At 44.5% G+C, this 19,787-nt stretch overlaps 9 protein-coding genes across 9 annotated transcripts; 5 read left to right on the top strand and 4 right to left on the bottom strand.

Annotated features, from left to right (window-relative positions):
• Positions 1-639: 639 nt before the first annotated feature.
• On the top strand, positions 640-1,143 carry I203_107167 (uncharacterized protein; the record flags this gene model as incomplete). The annotated part of the gene is made up of 1 exon (XM_019145251.1): positions 640-1,143. One exon carries the CDS (start codon positions 640-642, stop codon positions 1,141-1,143), a length of 504 nt encoding a protein of 167 aa, XP_019005070.1.
• Positions 1,144-1,551: 408 nt separating this feature from the next.
• On the bottom strand, positions 1,552-3,644 carry I203_107166 (uncharacterized protein; the record flags this gene model as incomplete). The annotated part of the gene is made up of 6 exons (XM_019145250.1): positions 1,552-2,626; positions 2,693-2,736; positions 2,790-2,871; positions 2,932-3,041; positions 3,129-3,252; positions 3,313-3,644. The coding sequence occupies 6 exons, from the start codon at positions 3,642-3,644 to the stop codon at positions 1,552-1,554; spliced, it is 1,767 nt and encodes a 588-aa protein (XP_019005069.1).
• A 410-nt stretch (positions 3,645-4,054) lies between these two features.
• Positions 4,055-5,272, top strand: I203_107165 (mitochondrial 54S ribosomal protein uL23m; the record flags this gene model as incomplete). Its single annotated transcript, XM_019145249.1, has 2 exons — positions 4,055-5,029; positions 5,141-5,272. 2 exons carry the CDS (start codon positions 4,055-4,057, stop codon positions 5,270-5,272), a joined length of 1,107 nt encoding a protein of 368 aa, XP_019005068.1.
• A 306-nt stretch (positions 5,273-5,578) lies between these two features.
• I203_107164 (uncharacterized protein) lies at positions 5,579-7,054 on the bottom strand (the record flags this gene model as incomplete). The annotated part of the gene is made up of 7 exons (XM_019145248.1): positions 5,579-6,083; positions 6,189-6,289; positions 6,372-6,450; positions 6,516-6,559; positions 6,625-6,702; positions 6,784-6,871; positions 6,936-7,054. 7 exons carry the CDS (start codon positions 7,052-7,054, stop codon positions 5,579-5,581), a joined length of 1,014 nt encoding a protein of 337 aa, XP_019005067.1.
• Positions 7,055-7,830: 776 nt separating this feature from the next.
• Positions 7,831-11,283, bottom strand: I203_107163 (uncharacterized protein; the record flags this gene model as incomplete). Its single annotated transcript, XM_019145247.2, has 5 exons — positions 7,831-8,363; positions 8,453-8,908; positions 8,988-9,576; positions 9,640-9,670; positions 9,740-11,283. The coding sequence occupies 5 exons, from the start codon at positions 11,281-11,283 to the stop codon at positions 7,831-7,833; spliced, it is 3,153 nt and encodes a 1,050-aa protein (XP_019005066.2).
• Positions 11,284-13,364: 2,081 nt separating this feature from the next.
• On the bottom strand, positions 13,365-15,061 carry I203_107162 (uncharacterized protein; the record flags this gene model as incomplete). Its single annotated transcript, XM_019145246.1, has 7 exons — positions 13,365-13,626; positions 13,784-13,877; positions 13,938-14,233; positions 14,298-14,372; positions 14,454-14,587; positions 14,652-14,694; positions 14,751-15,061. 7 exons carry the CDS (start codon positions 15,059-15,061, stop codon positions 13,365-13,367), a joined length of 1,215 nt encoding a protein of 404 aa, XP_019005065.1.
• A 482-nt stretch (positions 15,062-15,543) lies between these two features.
• I203_107161 (uncharacterized protein) lies at positions 15,544-16,882 on the top strand (the record flags this gene model as incomplete). Its single annotated transcript, XM_019145245.1, has 6 exons — positions 15,544-15,672; positions 15,739-15,868; positions 15,924-15,997; positions 16,063-16,228; positions 16,303-16,539; positions 16,596-16,882. The coding sequence occupies 6 exons, from the start codon at positions 15,544-15,546 to the stop codon at positions 16,880-16,882; spliced, it is 1,023 nt and encodes a 340-aa protein (XP_019005064.1).
• A 257-nt stretch (positions 16,883-17,139) lies between these two features.
• On the top strand, positions 17,140-18,522 carry I203_107160 (uncharacterized protein; the record flags this gene model as incomplete). Its single annotated transcript, XM_065518143.1, has 6 exons — positions 17,140-17,289; positions 17,341-17,432; positions 17,484-17,884; positions 17,986-18,007; positions 18,081-18,291; positions 18,376-18,522. 6 exons carry the CDS (start codon positions 17,140-17,142, stop codon positions 18,520-18,522), a joined length of 1,023 nt encoding a protein of 340 aa, XP_065372873.1.
• Positions 18,523-18,561: 39 nt separating this feature from the next.
• Positions 18,562-19,756, top strand: I203_107159 (uncharacterized protein; the record flags this gene model as incomplete). Its single annotated transcript, XM_019145243.1, has 2 exons — positions 18,562-18,678; positions 18,770-19,756. The coding sequence occupies 2 exons, from the start codon at positions 18,562-18,564 to the stop codon at positions 19,754-19,756; spliced, it is 1,104 nt and encodes a 367-aa protein (XP_019005062.1).
• Between the last annotated feature and the right edge of the window lie 31 nt (positions 19,757-19,787).

Below are 19,787 nucleotides of genomic sequence, written 5' to 3'. Positions count from 1 at the left end.
GTACGAAGGCCTCGGGCTCATTGTGAATCCGCCAATGACCAATACTTTACAAGCAGAAAGAAAAGCTTAACAAGACTGAGTAAAAAGGTGTGATATGCGCATAGCGAAGACTCATTGACAAAACCATGATTTTGTCATAATAGATCAATCCTTCTATCGGTGAGGGGAATAAGGTCGGGTAGAGCTACGATAGGCCATCTAATTCGATCGTTCGGTCATTGGGATTTGGTCTTGTCTGAATTTAGAGGCCGGCATAAAGGTTTCCGTCTTCGACTACCCCGATCATACCATCAAGCGCGAGTGAGCACTACGATATGTCCCTCTGATTCTAGTGGAGTTGAAATATCGTATCGGGTTTTGTATAGCATAATCACATTTACTGATGTATGAACCGCTAGGTAAATTACCTAGTCGAAGAAGGCAACATGTTGTATATACCTCTTCAGCGTTCGTGTAGCCTTTTTGTTCGTATGCCAAATGTTGGGAAAAGGTATAAATACCACTCCACATCTTGTCAAAATATCAGATATTAGATATCCAATTCTCCATTCTCATCCTCCTTCGCTGAGTCTGTTCAAGGTATACTACAGCACATCGACCTCGCCAACATATCGATTTGAATTTGAACATATATTCATCATGTCCAGTAGTCAAGGTCAAGGACAAGGTCAGTCTCAAGATCAACAACCACCTGCAAATATGCAATCTCGATGGTCATCTTCTACCGAAGCTTCAACCGGTCGTATGAGTCACCTTGGAGCATATTCCGAAGGGGCACCTACTCCACCTATAAGATATTCAAATCTAAGTTCTGCCCCTCCTGAATATACATCTCGACAGGCTTCAGCTAGAACATCTCAACATTCCGAGGCCGGTTCAGCACCTCCTAGATATACTTCTCAAGCGACTTCTGCTAGAAGTTCTCAGTATCCCCCTACCACTACTACCGCCACTGCCACTAGTAGTACACCTAGTGCTGCAGGTGGTGCCACTACCACTGCCACTGCGGGACCGACCACTTATACGCCTTCTGGGTACCCACAACGAGTAGCAACTGGTGGTACATACATACCAAGGGGTCATCCCGATTACCAAGGTGGTTCTGGTTATGGTTCCGGCTCTGGCGATTCCAGAGGTCAATAAGGTGAATAGCCAAGCTCATCCAGCCCGATGATCAGCAATCACTCGGTCTGTCATATGTCTTTGAGATTCATCACATCATATTGTCCATAATCACAATAAGTAGTAATGCTTCGATGCACGGTCATAAGGTATGAGCAACCTGATGCCCATCAATATGTACACGCACAGTGAGCTAGCACTTGTCATGGTTCAGTCTGAAGGTGAGTCCCCAGTGGTTGTAAGAGTAAAGGTAAGGCGATTGAGAATAAGAGTGAGGTTGACAAATAACAATACATACAATAAATGATAGGTATCCAGATGATTACTCTACATACTAATCTTGATCCTCTCTGTACCATCCGAAACATAGACAGCCCAAAATCCCCGTTCAACACCTTCCTATCGCTCAACCATCTTCTACACCTCATCTCATATAGCTCCAATCTTCTTCCTCTCATTCCTCGCTTTCTCCTCCCACCGTTCAATCATCTCTTCTCCTTCCTTCTGCATCTCCCTATACCTATTTTTCATCTCCATCCTAATCAGGTCTTCCAACGTCATCTTTTTCTGCTCTTCCGTCAATTTCACCACCTCCTCTTTTCCCTCGGCCATTTTTTCCCGGTCATTCTTAATATTCGTGTTTATTATTGGAGAAGCAATCAGATCTTCCATCACCTTTCTAGCTTCTATCGCACCACGCGTTAAAGAACTATCTAACGCTTCTCTAGACAATTGAGAATGAGGTGATGGTCTATTGGCTGATGAGGGTTGGGTAGACCGTAATAGTGATTTGGGTTTTGGTGTACCTAAGCTGACTGATGGGATAGGTGACGAAGGAGGTATATTGGTGAACCTATCTAATTGGGATAATGGTCTGGGAGATATCGGACTAGCTGGAGGCAGAGGTGGTAATGGTTTAGAAGATGGTGATTTGTTCTGAGAAGCAGGTTTGGAAGGTTGCCGTAATCGAGGTTGAGGTATTGATTCAGGTTCTTCTCCAAACTGCCCCTCAGTCTCTGATTCCTGCATAACTACCTCATCCTCCGTTTGACCTTCCTGCTCCTCAACCTTCTTCTTCTTTCCTTTTGACTTGGCGGTAGTAGCTCTAGGTTTGGCTTTAGTCGCCTTCTTGGCCTTTCCCTTCTTCTCCTTATCTTCCACTGGTATTTCCTCCTCCGATATCGTTGCTGGCAATTGAGTCTGAGATATCGAGGTTATTGTATCGTTCCCAATCACTATCACTTCTGGTTCGTCTACCTCTTTGTTTTGAGTCTCAGCTTCAGGTTCAGCTTCTACTTCCTCTGAGTCTTCCTTCTTTTTTCCTCGAGCAGCTGTCTTCCTCCTTGTTGTAGTAGAACGAGGTTTGGTAGCTTTATTCTTAGCATCATTCCCTTCCGATACGGTGATTGACTCTGGTTTGGACGGCAGGTTGGTCGCCTGAGTAGGCTCTCCTTCTGGTTCGGGAACGACCGAACGAGAAGCAGCTGTAGTAGCTCGTTTTGTCCTGTATATCACGGTTAATCAGTTGCGCTTTGACATAATTCCACATGCTGTTTCCAGCTAAACTCACCTTCTGGAAGCTTCAGACTTCTTCGGTTTAGCAGCAGCCTTGGTCTATATTTAGATCAGCTTAGATAACAGCTCAGCAAGGGCAGGATAGTATTCACCGATTTGTCCTTACTTGGTCCTCCATTTGCTAACCCAGCTCTGAAGAAATGACAGTCGGGGACTTTACTTTGATGTACTTGCCTGCATGGCATATCAGCTATTGCCACTGTTTGAATTTAATACAATTGAAAGGTATCATACCAAGGATCATCTGTTGCTTCCCAGCCTTCTACAGCATATTCACAATACGGACACATGGCGGTGTCTTTCGACGTGCTAGAAGGGTAATATATGAAACCTGCTTGGGCGAGCTATAGAAATTGAATAGATGTATGAGCAACGAAAAAGGGGACAAGTTTCCAGTAACATGCAGCTGGTATGGTAGAAGAAGATCTTACATTCTTCACTGTTGGCAACCATCCCGATTTCTGTTTATGAGGCCACCACTTTTTGAATGTTTGTTCTCTTATCAATGCAGACTCTTTCGATTGAGGCAAGGATTCTTCCGTCCCATACGTTGTCCTGTATCGATCCCATCAGGGATCGAGCAATGAGAAAGATATACAGTTTGAGCACACTCACGTATAAGCACCATCACTTCTATCTCTCTTCCTCTTCTCAATCTTAACCGTACAAACCATATCTGCCCAAGCACAATTACCCCTCTTGGAATGTTCTTCGAATGGATCGTCTCCCTCGTCCCAACCTCCCAGTTCCAAATTACACATAAAGCATTTACAGTTATCCCATGATTCCTCTGTCGACCCCGGTGTATGATAAAATCCAGCTTGAGATAGCAGATCCGGTGTAAGATTAGGGTGGGTTTTTTCTGTTAGTGGAAATGCCGGTTTGACCTTTGATTTGGGTTTTGTGATTGCGTTGAAGGACTGCAGTCGTGTGTCGAGGTGCTGCATCTTGACCAGATGAAGGTAGGAGTATGTCAAGATATGGAATAACAGTGTCCAGCTATAATGAAGCAAGACGAGGTTGTTGATGTTGATGATTGACTGTTGATTTTTATTGTTGACCTTTGTACTCACTTGATATCCTGACATGGACATGACACGCGTTAGATAAATAAAGTGACGGGGCAAGTTACGTAAAATGGTTGATTTGGGGCACGCCACAAGCGATCTTCCTTGTACGGTGAGGGTCATTTCCCCGTATATCTCCGAATGCGAGGTAATTCAAGTCCAAGGCTGATTTCTGATTTCTCTGATTTCTGGAAAAGTTGGTATTCGATGGTTGGAATATCCTCATCAACATCTCTTGCTCAACACAGATTGTAGTCAACGTCACCATCCCCAACTTCTCATACACCACAATGTCTCGTATACTCCGACGAGCATTCGCCACCTTCCCTGCTCGAGCAGGTCCATCCACCACCCCTTCCACAATCTTCCCTTCCGCTCCTTCAGTTTCCAAAACCATCCCTCAAGCAGTCCGTAGACGTCGTACCGAACATGATCATCCCTCTGGTCGAACCACCTCTCTATCACCTCTATCCGACTCAGATCTTCATTACGCCAATATCGAGAAGAAGTTCCCTTATCAATTAGAAAAAGATTATCAATCCCTATTGGCTAGCGCTACATTCGATAATGCCCAATTAAACGATTCGGAACTTCGAGCTAGCTTCTTGAAGGGAACCGCAGAGTGGAGATCTAGAATCAGAGGATATGCCCCGAGGGGTAAAGTCGCAAGACATGAGTATTTGTTAGGCGTAATGGGTGGTCAGCGAATCAGCGCCGAATTGCAACAAGAGGGTCAAATAGAAGGTCAAGAAGGTGAAGAAGTGATCGATCCAAACAGTCAAATCGTAGGACAGAGAATATATCTTCCAAATATTCAAATTCGTTTGATGAGGAATCACGTCAAACCTGGAGAAGAATATGATCCTTATATCGCTACGTTCCGTATCCCACCTTCAATGACTAAGAACGATTTACGATCGTACCTTCTAGCAGTTTACAATCTAGAAGTCACGTTCATCAGGACTGATAATTATATTGGAGAAGTTGGACGATCGAGGACAGGTGAAGTTCAGAGAAAATCAGGTTCGAATCATACCTACAAGAGAGCGGTCGTAGGATTGAACGAACCGTTCCATTACCCTGATGATTTGGATGAACTTTATGCTCAAGGATTGAAGAATGGTGTAGGAGATCAATGGGCTCAAGCGAGGGATACGTGGTTACAGGATAATTACAGTTTGAACATTTCGGAACAGATGAGAAAGAGAGCTATGTTCAAGTACTATAGAGGTACTAGATGGAGGTCGAAGACTCATGCTAACATGGTGAGTGGTTCTTTCTATTCTCTTTACATCATAAATCTCTCTCTGAAACTCAAGACAGTCCAATTTGACCTCGCATGTGCTGCATGACTGACATTCTCTTCTCCCTCATAGGGTAACACCATCCGAGAGATCATGCAACGAAGGCAAGAGCGAGAAGATCAAGTATCAGAAGAGGTGAAGAGACGATGGTCAGCTATCGCTCAGGAGTCACTAGGAGGTGAAGGACAAGCTCAGACAGCATAAGACGTGTAGTGTGCATATTCTTGCTATACATTCTGTTACATGCATAGTTCATCCGCATGAATAGTTGGCTCTGTATGTTCAATGCTTTTTCATTTCGCCGGAGTCTGATAGATATCGGCAATTGAATAAATCATAAGATATTAACGTTGCATGTTATTATCCAGACATATATATCCTCGCTTATATACCTAGGTAAAATCAACCAAAAAGACAAAACACAAGCCAATCAAAACAAATATGCAATTCGACTAGATATAAGAATATGGTCATCTCTATGTACAGAAGGTATCGAAGTCACTACTCTGATTAGATAGCATGAGTTCTACCTTTACCTTCTTTAGGTAAAACATTCAATGCTACCGTACTATCAATTCCATTATTTTCATGATCTGTCAATCTCGATTCCATCTCGGACTCCATCTTACTTTCAAATGATGTTGGTGAAATATCATTAAATCCATCTATACTTGATTCTTCTTTCTTTACATCACTCAATTCCCATTCTTCAGATTTGTTATTCATCTCACCTAACGTCAATCGATTCGTAAATCTTCCATTGTTATTGGCTGCACCACCGCTATCTGGTCTGCCAGAGGGGGAAATACCGAAAGATTGTGTATTGTTTAAAGTGGTATTACCACCGAAGTTGGAAGAGGTAATACCGAAGTTATCAGATTGGAAAGTGCTTGCTCCATTTCTAGAATTTTCAAATGCACTAGAATGGGTTGATTTGTTGAAAAATCTAGAAGTTTTAGACTTAGTAGGTGCTTTGGAATCCATCGTGGTCAATCCGGTGACTCCGTTCCATGTTCTAATTAGGAACGCCATGGCCAATATCAGCATTGGATACTGTCTTTGTGACTTTGATTGCGATTGGACGAATGACAAGGCATCTTTCTCAAATGATGAAACTTACCTATTCTGAGAAGCAGCTTGTTCCCTCTTGTATCTTGCTCTACAAGATAAGACACCCAGGATGATAGCGATGGAGAGTAACAATGAGGTGATAGAGCTCATCTTTTGAATGGAATGGCTTGTTGTCAGTCATTTTACCCAAGTCTGAGAGAAAGGTCTAGTTAAACAGGGAAACATCACTCACAGCAGCTTGGACTTTGACGAACGAGCGAGATGTCACTTGAGGTTCCGACAGTACAGCAGTACCGGAAGGTTCGCTTTCACTGAGTGAATGAGTACGATGTCAGCAGCTGTGGTGGAGGCGTGAAGATGTTGTGCGGAAACTTACGAGGTGGTAGTCGAGGATGTACTGTTACTTCCAAGCGGGACACCCTTTCGGAAAGCGAAACATACGTCAGATCGGTATATTACGGGTGTATACAAGGTAATTGACTTACATAAAAGGAACAAGCTTGATTAGCATATGCTGATCCGTATGCAGCGTCCGCAGAAGAACATGAGGAGGTCCAACATGCCTAAAACACAACATGGATATATCAGCATCGAGCCTATACGGTGTGTGGTGGTAACAGCAGAGCATATATTGATCAACTCACTCCAACTGAATTTATAAAGTCTGAAGAGGCACAGAGACAAGCCCAGTCGTCTGCGCCTGAACATCCCGTCGTAGGAGCTTGTGACATACTACATAATTCACCCATCAGTCTGGTGCGATGGTATCTCACAGTATCCCTATGGAGATACTCACCAAGTGATCACACAAGTGGGAACACCTGCAGTGGAGCCACTCCCATTACTAGTATCAGTCGAATTCGCTCCGTCCTGTCTTCTGATCATCGCGTGGAAATTGGGCTGTGAAGGTGCCATCGTCGCTGTATGCTCAGGTCGATGAGTGGTGTAGGTGTATTGGCAAAATTATGACTAAGAGGATGAAAATGTAGCATGGAAAAGGGCGAACAAGATACGAGCTACATCTTTGTGCATATACATATACCTAGACGATTATACCTGCATAATCGTAGAGAACAAAAAGCAATTGGTGCACTTGTCATTTGGAGCGTGTCGATTGTTCATTTGTTCGTAGTCGGTACAGTGGGAGTACGATGAAAAAGTTGAACAAGAACAATAAAGAGTTGGATGACATTCCCAGGGTTCAGATGGAATTTCGGAGATAATCGACACATTGTATACCACTTTGGGTAATTAAGAACAATAAATAAAACACACCTGTCAACCTGAGGCCACGCGCATCGCATGCATGGTATCCAGAACAATAAGAAATCGATACTGGAACACACAGCAACACCGAACAATTAAGATAGTTCGGAGTGGAATGAGGCTCGATCAGGCGTGAGAAAATAGGTCTCAGGGGAATGGGATGGAGTGGGTATCGATTAACAGAGGATCTGAGTTCTCGTGACTGTCCATAAAAAGGTGGGAAGGAGGTTCTGGAGTGACAAAGTCTGGAAGGTCATCGATTATATCGTACCTACCTGTTCATCATGCTAATTCATACATGCTTCAACAGGCTATGCAAATAATTCTATGATCTACAAATCTATCGTACAAGATGCAAGTGTGTTGTATTAAAATCCAGGAATAACGTCCCTTCACGGCAATCCATTTCTTTCCTCCTAGTCCCTCTACCAATTAGCATCTGTTATATTCTCTACAACACCCAATTTCCATCCATATTCGTTGAACTTGTCATCATTTTCGTCGTCATCGTTGTTGTTGTCGTTGCTGTCATTTTCATCATCATGGTAATAAGGTGATTCGTCATCATTTAATGCTGTTGATTTTTGGATGATCTTATCTCTATTTCTGTTCTTTTGTTGTTTTGACCTGTGGTTGTTACCTGCATTACCAATTGGCATAGGTAAATAACCATGTCGATCTTTTTCTTCCTCTTCTCTCGTTAAGCTCCGTCTTTCATCTTCAGGTAAGACTTGAGCCCATTCAACTCCCTCTCGCTCGTAGTTTACTCCAGGGATGGATCCACCAAACTTTTCGTTCATCCAACTTCCAAATAATCGACGGACTTTCCCACTACTCGAGTCATATTGGTCGTCATTGATACAGAACATCGCAATGTCCGGACTTTCTTCTACTGATCGTAGGGCTGTGCGCAGTTCGCCGATATTGTGGATAGGAGAGAATCTGACTGGACTTGAGGCTAATCGATCAAACGTCGAATGACAAACATCAGAAATTAGCCAAAGCATCGATCAGGGATAAACCAAAAAGCTGAACTTGTAAACTCACCAAAGACATAGTTGTACCTGGATAACAGCTTGATACACCATCGTCTAAGTTCTATAGCATCATCAATCCTCTCCAAAGCTCCTGGCCAGATATCCTGACCTTTGAACACATTGGCTTCAATGCTAAAATCTGATTCTTCCCATGAATTGGTCAACTGCAATATCGGTTCGCTAGTCTTCCATTCCCTTTCTGACGTAGTGGTGTTAGGGTGATATAACTGATCGTGCGAGGGTAAGAACGCTTCGATCCCTCTTTCACCCGATTCGTTGATCAACGCGGTGATCAGACAATCTCCGCAGGACGGTTCAACGAATGCCAATTGCTTGAATATCTCTTCTGAGGAGTAGGATATCTCGGGATCAAGGAAGAATCGAGCGGGTAAACATTGTTGAAGACTGAATATACATTTTCGATTGTCGATATCGGAAAGCAGATTGAGGTGACCATCAAGCGAGGCTACAAACATGAGATCAGATCAGCTTTGAGTCATCATACGTACACGAGAGCATGAAAGATAATCATCGATTGAACTTACAATATTGATAGACTGAAGCTTTTGGTCCATTCCAATCAACTTGTTTATCGGCTTCGAATGAATCGGCCAAAGTCAATCTATCGTCCCTTCGTTCAATCACCACATTTTGATATCCCGATATTTGATCATCTGTAATTTTCATTAATTGAATTAGATCCGACCTAGCTTGATTATTCCATTTGCCTCCATTTCGATGTCCGACTTTAGCAACGATATAAGACCAAAGTAGGGATTCTCTCCATCTTTCGATTCGTAGATTGGTAGTTAACCAAGCCATCTCAACATCGCCTTGACCCCTCTTGGATTCTCTAAACGTTCTAGTGGTAGATACGCTCAGCTCTTCTCGGAACATCGTGAGAGCCTCGTTCATTATATGTTTCGATTGGATCTTGGGTAAATGATGCAAATACATTCTCCTCCTTGATGGGAACCTCTTCGATATGAGCTGATTGGCATGTTGTAATGCTCCCCATTCACCTGAGTCGGTAAGTTGCATAGGTGTCATGGATGGATTGACAAGTAGACCGGAGTCCATACGGAAGACACTGCCTAGGAGAGGATGACGGAAATCGGACGTAGAGAGGTTTCGCTATAGGTATGTTTCATGAGCTACTATACAAAAGTTGAAATACAGTTGACTCGAATAACTCACAAGAATGAACATATCATCGTTGAATGCGACACTGATAGAGCGCACATGGTCACGCGATCAGTATTGAGCAGTGAGAAGGACCTTCACAGAGTGTACTCACAAATTCTCCGAAACGTCTTTCAACCAACTCATCCTACTTTCAATGGCGAACGAATTGAAATTTGGGGTAGCGAGTTCTTTCCATTCTTGTTCGTCGTTCCAGAAAACATCGATTGGTGTGGGGGGATTGAGTCGTACTTGGGGCTGTGGCCTCGTACCGTCTTCTGTGGAATTACCAAAATTGCCATCTTCAATCTGTTCAGTCTCCACTTCTTCTAATTCATCTTGGACGGTTGGTTTCTGTACCTCTTCGATCCTGTTTGATTTGATCGTAGTCTGTCCATCGGAGTCGATGGGTAGGCGAAACACATCAGAATGGAAATGCCAATTCAATTTACTTCCTTCTTCTCTCTGCGAATCCCAATTTAACCATTCTGGAATTTGACCTATCCTCCAACCCTCCTGTCCGAGGGCCGATTCATCTCGATCGGTCATTGCCCAATCAGCAGATATGACATGTACGTTGCCCAAATTATCATTGAAACCTTTTATACCTGATCTCACAGCACCTCTCAATTCGCCATTATCCCTCCAATGTCTTTTCTTCCCAACTAGCTCGATCCCTTCTTTAACTTCTGCCAATTCCATATCTTCCTGTAGGTACTCCGAAGAGGCATTGACGAATAGATATACTAGATCCATAGGTCGTTGTTTGGCGAGATCAGAATCGGAGTTGAAGGAGGTTGGCAAGAGACCTGTAGAGAAGTACGATTCGAGGACATCGTATGGCAATCTATCATGTACAGGTTGTAGTAATTCGATTGAATCTGATTCATGAGGTGGAATCAGAATATGAGTTGGATCATCTGCTATTTCCTTAACGTCAATAATCCATTGAGGCGCAGAGATTGGTATCAACTCGACGGAAGACTGATTTTGAGATACCTCTTCTGGCATGGGGATATAAGGTGATTCGTCAATTTCCGTAGTCGTGGTTCTTATATAAGTTGACCGCTGGTAATATACATATATTCCAACCATCAACAAACCACTTAGACATGCTATGCTGACTAAAAGTATGAATATCGATCTTCGTTGTTTACGATTCCTCCCTCTTCTCCTCTGATGTGAGGTGGATGAGGCAGAGGGTAACGATAATTTATCTTCAATTTCTCGCTTCCATTTTGGTAGAGGTAAGAAACCCAATAATCCCGTTGATTCCGATGTCCCATGTTCTTTTTCTTCCTCCTCTTCTTCCTCTAGGTAATCATCTTCGGTGATCGGGCGATAATGCTTTTCGTGAGTCTGGAATTTGGTAGTAAATGATGATTCGGGTGAACCAGAAGAAGACGAAGATGTAGAAGCTATACTAAGAGGGTATGATTCTCTCCTCTCATTATTATCCGAAGGCATATCACTAGTTGTCGATCGAGGACTTGAAGGATCGATGGATGGCATTGTAGATGTAGGTGAAGCTGGGATAGCAGTGTAATTATGTGTTTCCAAAGAAGACGTATAGGCCGTTGAATTTTGGGTATTGTGGATAAATGGATACATAAAATAACCAAGGACTTGCGTCCGTATCCTCCTAGGTCTTATAATCATCGTTGCTTTCTCTCACTTCTTGTCGGCACAGTAGTGATTTGAAAGCCAATGCACTAAAGTGAGGAATTCAGGTTTTCTTCGACCTTGTCTACCGACGTATTACTCTCTCGAAAGAAAGCCGCGTCTCGCAGCTTGACGAAAGATGTCAAAAAACCCCGAAAATGTTGCTAGATGCTAAAAATACCCTGAACTTCGCAGTCTAATTTTCTGCTTCTTCTCTTATCTGCATTGGCTCGTGTGACCCTTGTTGACAGATGACCTGATCGCGCTGCTGCTGCACAGTATGTAGAGAGACCGCAGCCGGCCAAAGTGCCGTGTGTGAGAGCTGCGAGAAGGACGTTATGGTTGTTTTAATTTGATCGATTCGGGACGACAAAGCGGACTCGGAATAGCTGCGGGTGGTCTGATCACTTTCTTCTTATTGTTCGATGCACCGCTTTATTTTGATGTATACGTCGTGGGAAATGTATATATATACTCGAGTAATCTAAATGATACTAGGCATTTTTGTCGAGGTGGATAAATTCGTAGAGATGCTAGATTCAGAGGATCAAAAATAACTTTGGAGTGATCTATTTTCACTACTCTATACCACAAATATGTCAGATCTCAGTTTACGATGAGATGAAAAGGCTTTTAAGGCTTGAGACGTGTAACTGCGCTTGTTACGTTTTCGACACCTTACAACGCGATGATCGATGTATGTAGAAGGGTCCAAAAAGATCTGCATCCCATTTCTATTCTTTCGTTTCATAGCGTCTTACACTACTGAAGATGGTGAAAGTCAAAACTTGCTGGAACACTTAGGATACGAGTAAAGCCAGATCATACTTTCTTTCGTTTGAAGGATCCACAGGTACGGCTATGGTACGGCACGTATGTATATAAATAGCTCTAGATGCCTAACTTACAGTTGATGATGATCTACAAAATGAATGCATTGATACCAATTGCGGTTCTGGCTTGTAGAACGGTGAATGATCAGACGAAAGCCTTGCACGTCACTCGAAATTCTAAGCCTTTCCAATGACTAAAAATAGGATCTACATAAATTTTCACGTAAAAGACCTTAGACATCTGAACGATGAACTTGATTGCCCATGAACTTTCTGCGAAGGGCGCGAAGAGTGGAACCGGCTCAAGAAAGCGGAATATCGTAATTGCTTCGGGGTAGCAGGAAGGCGCCTCCGATTGGAATCAGAAAACTCTCCTTCCGGAACCTTGTTTTTGTTCACGGGTGCCTGGTGTAGATTCCCACCGGGCAGCATGTTTGTCAGTGTCATGACGATCATAAAGCATTCTCCTCGTTGCTCAATCATGAAGCTCTGTAATGCTGACCCAACGTTCATAACGGCAATCCGACTAATTTATGCCGTTTCTGTTATCGGAGCTTCGTGATGGGAAAATTCGAATTCTTTTTATTGTCGGCGAGTGGGGAGAGGTCTTCTATCGCAACCCACCTCTGCCTGGAATGCTCGCATGATCAGGCTGGCTAAGATCGTTGCCATTCAGCTGAACTTTTAGCATATGCACGCATTCATGCACGCATGTAGAACCTGGACTCGCTTGCTGGACCGACTGCTCCGTGCACATGCAGGATACAAAGGGATTTTGATGGAACGCATATGAAGTCGCCTTTCAAAAACCTGCATTCTTCTACTGCACAGTCATTGTACAAAAAAGCGAAGTGCTGAACAAGGTAAGTGAACGACGCTAGCTCCAGGCAGAAGAATCTACAACAAAGCCGTAGGACAATTCCATACTTGTGGGTTTGACGCTCAGCAAGATCGGGACGGTGAAACCTGAACGAGTAATACGCACCGCGCTGCTTCATACAACATATGGATGGACCGCCTCGACTCCAAAATTTTTTCACCCAGCATTCAAGTAAAAGATAAGCATATCCATATAATTAATTCACTCTACAACACCTAGCTAATCTAAGTATACTATATACGGTCTAAAAGACAACGCAACATATCAAATCCTGACCTTAGAAGTCTTCATGTATCTACTGTATATTCGTTCTACGCGGACTCATATCGTCGTCATCGATTCTCAAGTGTATATCGATCAATGAATTATGCCTTGAGAACAGATACTTGAGTGACGTTCTTGTCATCCACCGTCTTATCGTCGACCTCTTCCATCGGTACTCCAGCCTCTTCCACTGTACCTACCAGATCGGCTTCTTCCTGTCTGATCTGCCTCTTGTGCAAGAGCCAAATGATCGTGAAGCCGACCATACCTGCGCAATTGCACCCTAAGACTGTAGGGTAACCTTTAGGAAATCTAGGACCTTCAGTTTGCAGGAAAATGATCGTTGGTAGCCATGCGTTGACACTATTTCATATTGGAGATCAATCAGCTCATCAATCGTTTTCTGCTGTGTATGTCACAGCGCAGCACGACTCAGGCATAGAAAGCACAATTGATAGAAGCGATGATGAATGCTCTTTCTTCCATACTACCTTGGCAGATCTCGTTGACCCAACTCCACCAGATATGAGTGACGAAGTAGGTACCAGTGACCATGAAAGCGAAGACTTTCAAAGTGTTGGAATCGGGGTATACAGCCAAGATCACTGTGGGAACTAAGCCTCAAAGGCAAGGAAGAAAACACCATGCGTATCTACTTCTAAATCTATCCGAACACCATCCCCATGTCAATTGCGGAAGTATACCAATCAAATTTCCGCAGGCGGGTAGTATATTCCTTGCACTGACAGAGTACCCGGCCGCCTTCAAATAGATACCGAAATAGTTGTAGTTCTGGATACCATAAGCGTAACAGACGTAGGTGGGGATGAGCAACCAAAAGTGCCATTTTGAGATGACCCTCTTGAAAGTTCGTAAGTTGAGAGCGGATGTGAGAGTAATTGTCCCATTTTTGGCACATCGCCCCATCCATGTTCTTGTAGACGGCGGCTTGAAGAAAGCCCGAAAAAGCCTGTCCAATGGGCCCGGAAACATAAAAAATGGAGGCTCGCTTCGCGAGCTCGGTCTTCGTGTACCAGGAACCGAGGATGAAATATGCCACAGGCTGGAACGCCGCCTCGAAGAATGCTACGAAGAATCGGAAGGCATACCTATTGCACAGAAGAGAAGAAGTGTCAATAAATCAAAGAGCGATGACGAGAAATACGCTCTTGACCAAATGTGCCACTTACATCTGTTGACAGTTTTGCGCCCCTGCTTGAGCAAAAGTAAAGATCGCCCAGCCGATCTCGCACATGGCTAACCACCAGGACGGTCTCACCTTGAGGACGATCAAGTTTGAAGGCAATTGCATGACGCATACCACCTATGGAATCGATCACCTTAGCCGGGACACGACCAAGGGGCATTTTTACGTAAATGCCACTCACAACATTGTAAATAGTTTGCATCCATGTGTATTGGTTACCCTCACTATTGCGTAGGTCAGCATCTGAGTATCTGATCTCCATACATATGGGAGGACATACATGTGTAGATCCTCCTTCATACCAGGGACATAAGCATTCGCCAAATTGGTCTGATCGATGTATTTCATCAACCATCCAAAGCACAACAAGGACAACAGAGCGCAGTCAAGCTTGAAGACAAGCTTTCGTTCGGCGTTGGATTTCTCGTAGTAGTCGGGATCCCAGATCCATGATACGAACTTTTGCCATGGACCTTTCGTAGATCTGCTCTTCACATCCGAGGAGATGATAGTTGTAGGATTGTCTCGCGGGTCATTAGAGGTGGTCAGGGTTAGTCCTGCCTGGACACTTTCGCCAATTGTAGTCACCATTTTCGCTTCAGTACTGAACGTAAGCTCTTGGTCGATGAATCGATAGCGGGAGAGCGTTGATGAACCTCGACCATCCATAAGGAATGAATGCTTTTTATAAATGTCTTAGTACTTCTAGGAGGATATGTGTTTCCATTTCCGTAGCGCGCCGAGGGGCGACAGCAGAAGTCGTTATCAACGATGATCGGGCCCATCGCCGTCGAGAGAACTTATTGGTGATAAGCATTTCGTAGCCCGGCCAATCCCGGCAGGTTGCGAATTATAGGCCCAAAATGCTTCGTAAAACGCTTTAACTCCATTTAAGGGTCAAATGGTTCCTGTCGGCGCTTGCACCGACATTCGGTTTCCTGAGAACTGGTATGCAATCCGATAGCCGATTGCATCGAATCTCAGATAGTCAACAATATTGCATTGTATACACTAATATCTACGAGCGATGTCGAAGCAGCTTGTCTGTTAGCCTGGAGCGTTCAATCACTAAGATGGCAATCTCTACCACGAACAAACGAAAGATTTTAGGGGTCGGCCCGGGTGCAGGTGCTATCGAAGAATTCAAGCAATTATGTGAGGACTACGAAGTGCACATGGTCAATAGAGGCCCGAGAGATAAGGTATGCTCGACTATTTTGCAAAAGATAGTATCAGCGATATGGTAGCTGAGGGACAGTCGCCAATAGGTCAAAGCTGAGATCAAGCGATTGTGCGAGACCGAAGGACCCTTTGAGGCCGGGTTCTTGTTCTTCGCGAATGGAAGCTACGCACCTATGGACGAAGACTTGCTGGGCCCTCTATGGCGGAACGGAAATAGTGAGTGGATTTGATGTTGGGTACAATCAGATCACTGACGTGAAGCGTCTCGCAGAGGTTGGCTGCTTCGCTCAATGCGGAACAGGTTATGACAATGTTAGAGTGAATGACATAACGGCACATGGTTGTGTGAGTTTTGCTTGGGAGCTTGAAGTAACGAATGGACCAAGAATTGACAGCTGTTACTGTTGCAGTACTTCACCAATACCCCGGATGCGGTCACGCTGGCAACTGCGGACTTCACCGTTCTGCTCTTCCTATCGGTTCTGAGGGGTTTGACCATGGCGGAGAGAGCAGCTAATCTGGGCAAGAACCACGCGGAAGTGGAGTTGACTGTGGATCCGGCGGGTTTGACGTTAGGTAAGTCGCTCATTCTGTCCAAACTACCAGGACCCGCCAAATAGTATTGACGGAGACCTGCTGGCTTCTCATAGGTGTCATTGGTCTCGGTCGGATAGGCAAGGACTTCGTCAAGAAGTGTCAGGCGTTCGGAATCAATGCAATTTACCACACCAGAAACCCGCTTTCCGCCGAGGAAGAAGCAAAGCTCGACGTAAAATACGCAACGAGGGACGAGCTGTGCAAGAAGGCAGATGTTATAGCCGTCCTGACGCCTCATACGCCGGAAACATTCCATATTCTGGATCACGAGCAATTCGCCATCATGAAAGGTACGCATTCTCATTCCATCATATAAAAGTGACCTCACGCTGACGTCAATCTTCAGATGGAATTTTCATCATTAACAGTTCAAGAGGGCCAACAATCAACGAGGAGGCTCTCATCGATGCACTAAAGAGCAACAAGGTGAAGAGAGCCGCGTTGGATGTTTTTGAGAACGAACCTGCAATTCCGGATTACTTTAAGAACAACCCAAGGGTCACCATAACTCCACATGTGGCTGCTTATACCAAAGGAACGATCTACAGAGGTGAAAGAGACGCGATGGCGAATGTGAGGGCATTCTTTGAGCAGGGGTATCCGAATACTCCCGTGAATGGACCTTTCCAGTAAATAGCTACTTGTACTTCATGCATGCAATCATCATATCAAGTTGAGATAAGTAACGTCAGCTTTGACCCTGAGAAATGCCAGGGTACACCATATGCATAATGGTCTTCGGGAGCACACACGCGCGCCTGGGTGAATGGTCAAATGAAAAGGCTTATCTTTGACGATCCCTCCCACTGGAACTCGTTGACCTATAGAACCAAGCACTCTCTTTCTCTCCATTAATCACAATCTGCCCCATGAATTTTGAAATTCACACCATGTCAGACGAGCTACCTCCGTCGCCAACATCGACTGGCAGATCCACTTCGGCACTCAGGGCCAGTCCATCGGTCATTCCCCGGATTTCCGCAAGAACCGTCGATGCATCCAGCATAGCTTGTCAAAGGTGTCACAGGCGTAAGAAGAAGGTGAGTCCTGTCGGCATCGTATGTCCCGGCTAATGATTGTTCATGAGATAGTGCGACAGGGCCAAACCGAGTTGTGGAGCATGCGTCAAATCGCGTATGACCTGTACGTACGATGTGGTAATATCGGATAGATCGCATCCCCAGTGAGTCACACATCCTGTCATTTGAATGCTGCAGCTAAATTAAGATACTAGCTATGTTCGAGACCTTTTAGCAGAGACATCGTCTCAGAAAGAACGAATTGTAGAGCTGGAAAAGCAGGTCGCTGAATTGACAAGTTTGGCCAGTGGAGTTCAAAATGAACCTCAACTTGCGAACACCTCCCTGCATCAATTCGCAGCACTCATCAATAATGAGCCTTCCACGACTTTCACAGAAATACCTTTTCAACCTTTTCCCACAGGCTCTATCGGAATCGAAGATGTCAGCTCGGAGCCAACGTTAGCGGAAAGAATCGTGCTTCAGGTCTTGACCACTGAGCCAGATAGAAGGGAGGCAAGTCTATCGTTCAAGGGCACTATTGGTCAGCAGCTAGGGACCTCCCAAGATGACGAAGAATGTGGTGATGGTAGTAGTACTGGGAACCAAATTCCAGGTCAGAATCAGAATGATTTGAGTACTTGGCCACCGTATCCTTTAGCACAGAAGTTGGTGGAAGGTTTTTTTAATTGGATTTCAGGGATCTACCCATCTTAGATAGAGTCCTTATAGAGCAGGAGTGAGTAGAGAGCTTGAGACAATGATACATCATTCCGACGAAAATTGATCGCGCCTGATTATCGCTCTTTTAGTCTACATACAATTTACTTCATGACATCGCCTCGAGCTCCCTTGATATCTGAATACTCGAAACCCGACATAAGGATCTACAGATTATTTATGATTTTCGCTATTGGGTGCGATGTTTTAGAGAAAGGTGGAATAGCATTACTCGATCATTCAAAGAAACTTCGAGCATATGCGTTCCATCATCTTCCAGCGGTCCTCAGAGCCGATTCCCTTGTGAGTCGACATATCATATAAGTCTGACATTTCTGATTGCTGACTTATCATGGGTGATTTGTCCTCCTCTACGTGATTTTGCAGTCGTGTATCGCAGGCCTACTGCTATATGCCCAGTACTCCATCATGGCCTTCGGAAACACCAGCCCGCATGCAGTTATAGGCTTAATAGCGCGTCTTGCTATCGATCTCAACTATCACCAAGAAGATTACAGCTTGCCGCCAGCTTAACAAGATACCAGGAGGAGATTGTTTTGGACTATTTTCAGCATGGATAGGTTGATATCCTCGACGTTGACTAAAACTCTGACTGTACCGGAAGAAATAATTACCGTACAATTGCCCAAGAAGGTAGGCGGATCTTCAAGATATCAAATGGCTATAAACGTGAGTGTCCGGCTTTTAGCGAATCAATAGTTTTGGCTAGAGGCAATGGCTAACAGGGCTATCACATCATCATCTTTGTGCTGGAACCTAGTCTGACGAATACTTCCGTCACGTGGTCTTATTGCGACGACTGAACGGACATGTTCTCAATGAGGTATATCTGATCAACGATGCCCAAAAGGCACAAGGTGAACAGACTCTCGCCAAACTGAGAAATCAAATCGATGACTGGTTTCACTCCACCCCTCGTTCGCCTGAGGACGGCTCGTATAATCCTTTCTTGAAATTATGTTACAATCTCCTGATAACCGCTCTGTATCGACCTTCGCCGTTATTCTCTCATACTCATCCATCACGCATGTCTCGCTTACGGAAGTCGGCCTCAAGAGCGATCGATTTATATGGTCAGCTTTACGCACAAAAACGATGCGCCGAGAATTACGTTCATCTATTCAATATTGTGACTGTTTCAGTCACTTTGGTATACACACTGATAGAACGGGAGGGTGACGATCTGAATCTGGAAATATCTTCTTGGTGCAGGGAGGCGGTCAGACAAATGGTCACCTGTGAGAAACTGATAAATGATTTCTGTAAAGACTGGCCTGGAACTGCCAAGTATCGGGAGGCCTTTAATGCCTTAGCGAACGAGGTCAAAACGAAGATGAAACATTCTTCTCCCTCAACGGGGACGGAAACAGATGACAGATCGCCAATGCAAGCTCAATCACAACCTCTCGATATTCCGTTTGACCCTTTCGTGCAAGCCAATACTCAAACGCCGCAGATTCCGCAAGATATAACCATTTCAACTCATATACCCGTATCTGGGACAAGCGCTACTTCCACAAGTGGGCTAGCGCTCTCCCCAACACTGTTTGAAGGCTTGGTAGACACTGCTCTGTGGAATCAGTGGACGCTACAGGACAATGGCATAGTGGGGCAGGTGGACCCGGAAAGGACCGAAGATCCGCTAGGGATCAACATGTCAGGAGTCGGAATTGATGCTTTATTGGCCAGTGTGGGATTGTCTGCTTTTACGGATTTCGAGTGGGATTCAAACTCTCAATCGCGTTGATATATACGTGTCGGACACGAATTGCTTTGAA

This window comes from Kwoniella mangroviensis, chromosome 2 (assembly GCF_000507465.2).
Source record: "Kwoniella mangroviensis CBS 8507 chromosome 2, whole genome shotgun sequence".
In the NCBI taxonomy this organism is placed as follows: Eukaryota; Fungi; Basidiomycota; class Tremellomycetes; order Tremellales; family Cryptococcaceae; genus Kwoniella; species Kwoniella mangrovensis.
The sequence above is the reverse complement of the archived record's forward strand: the minus strand, read 5'-3'. Positions and strand labels throughout refer to the sequence as shown.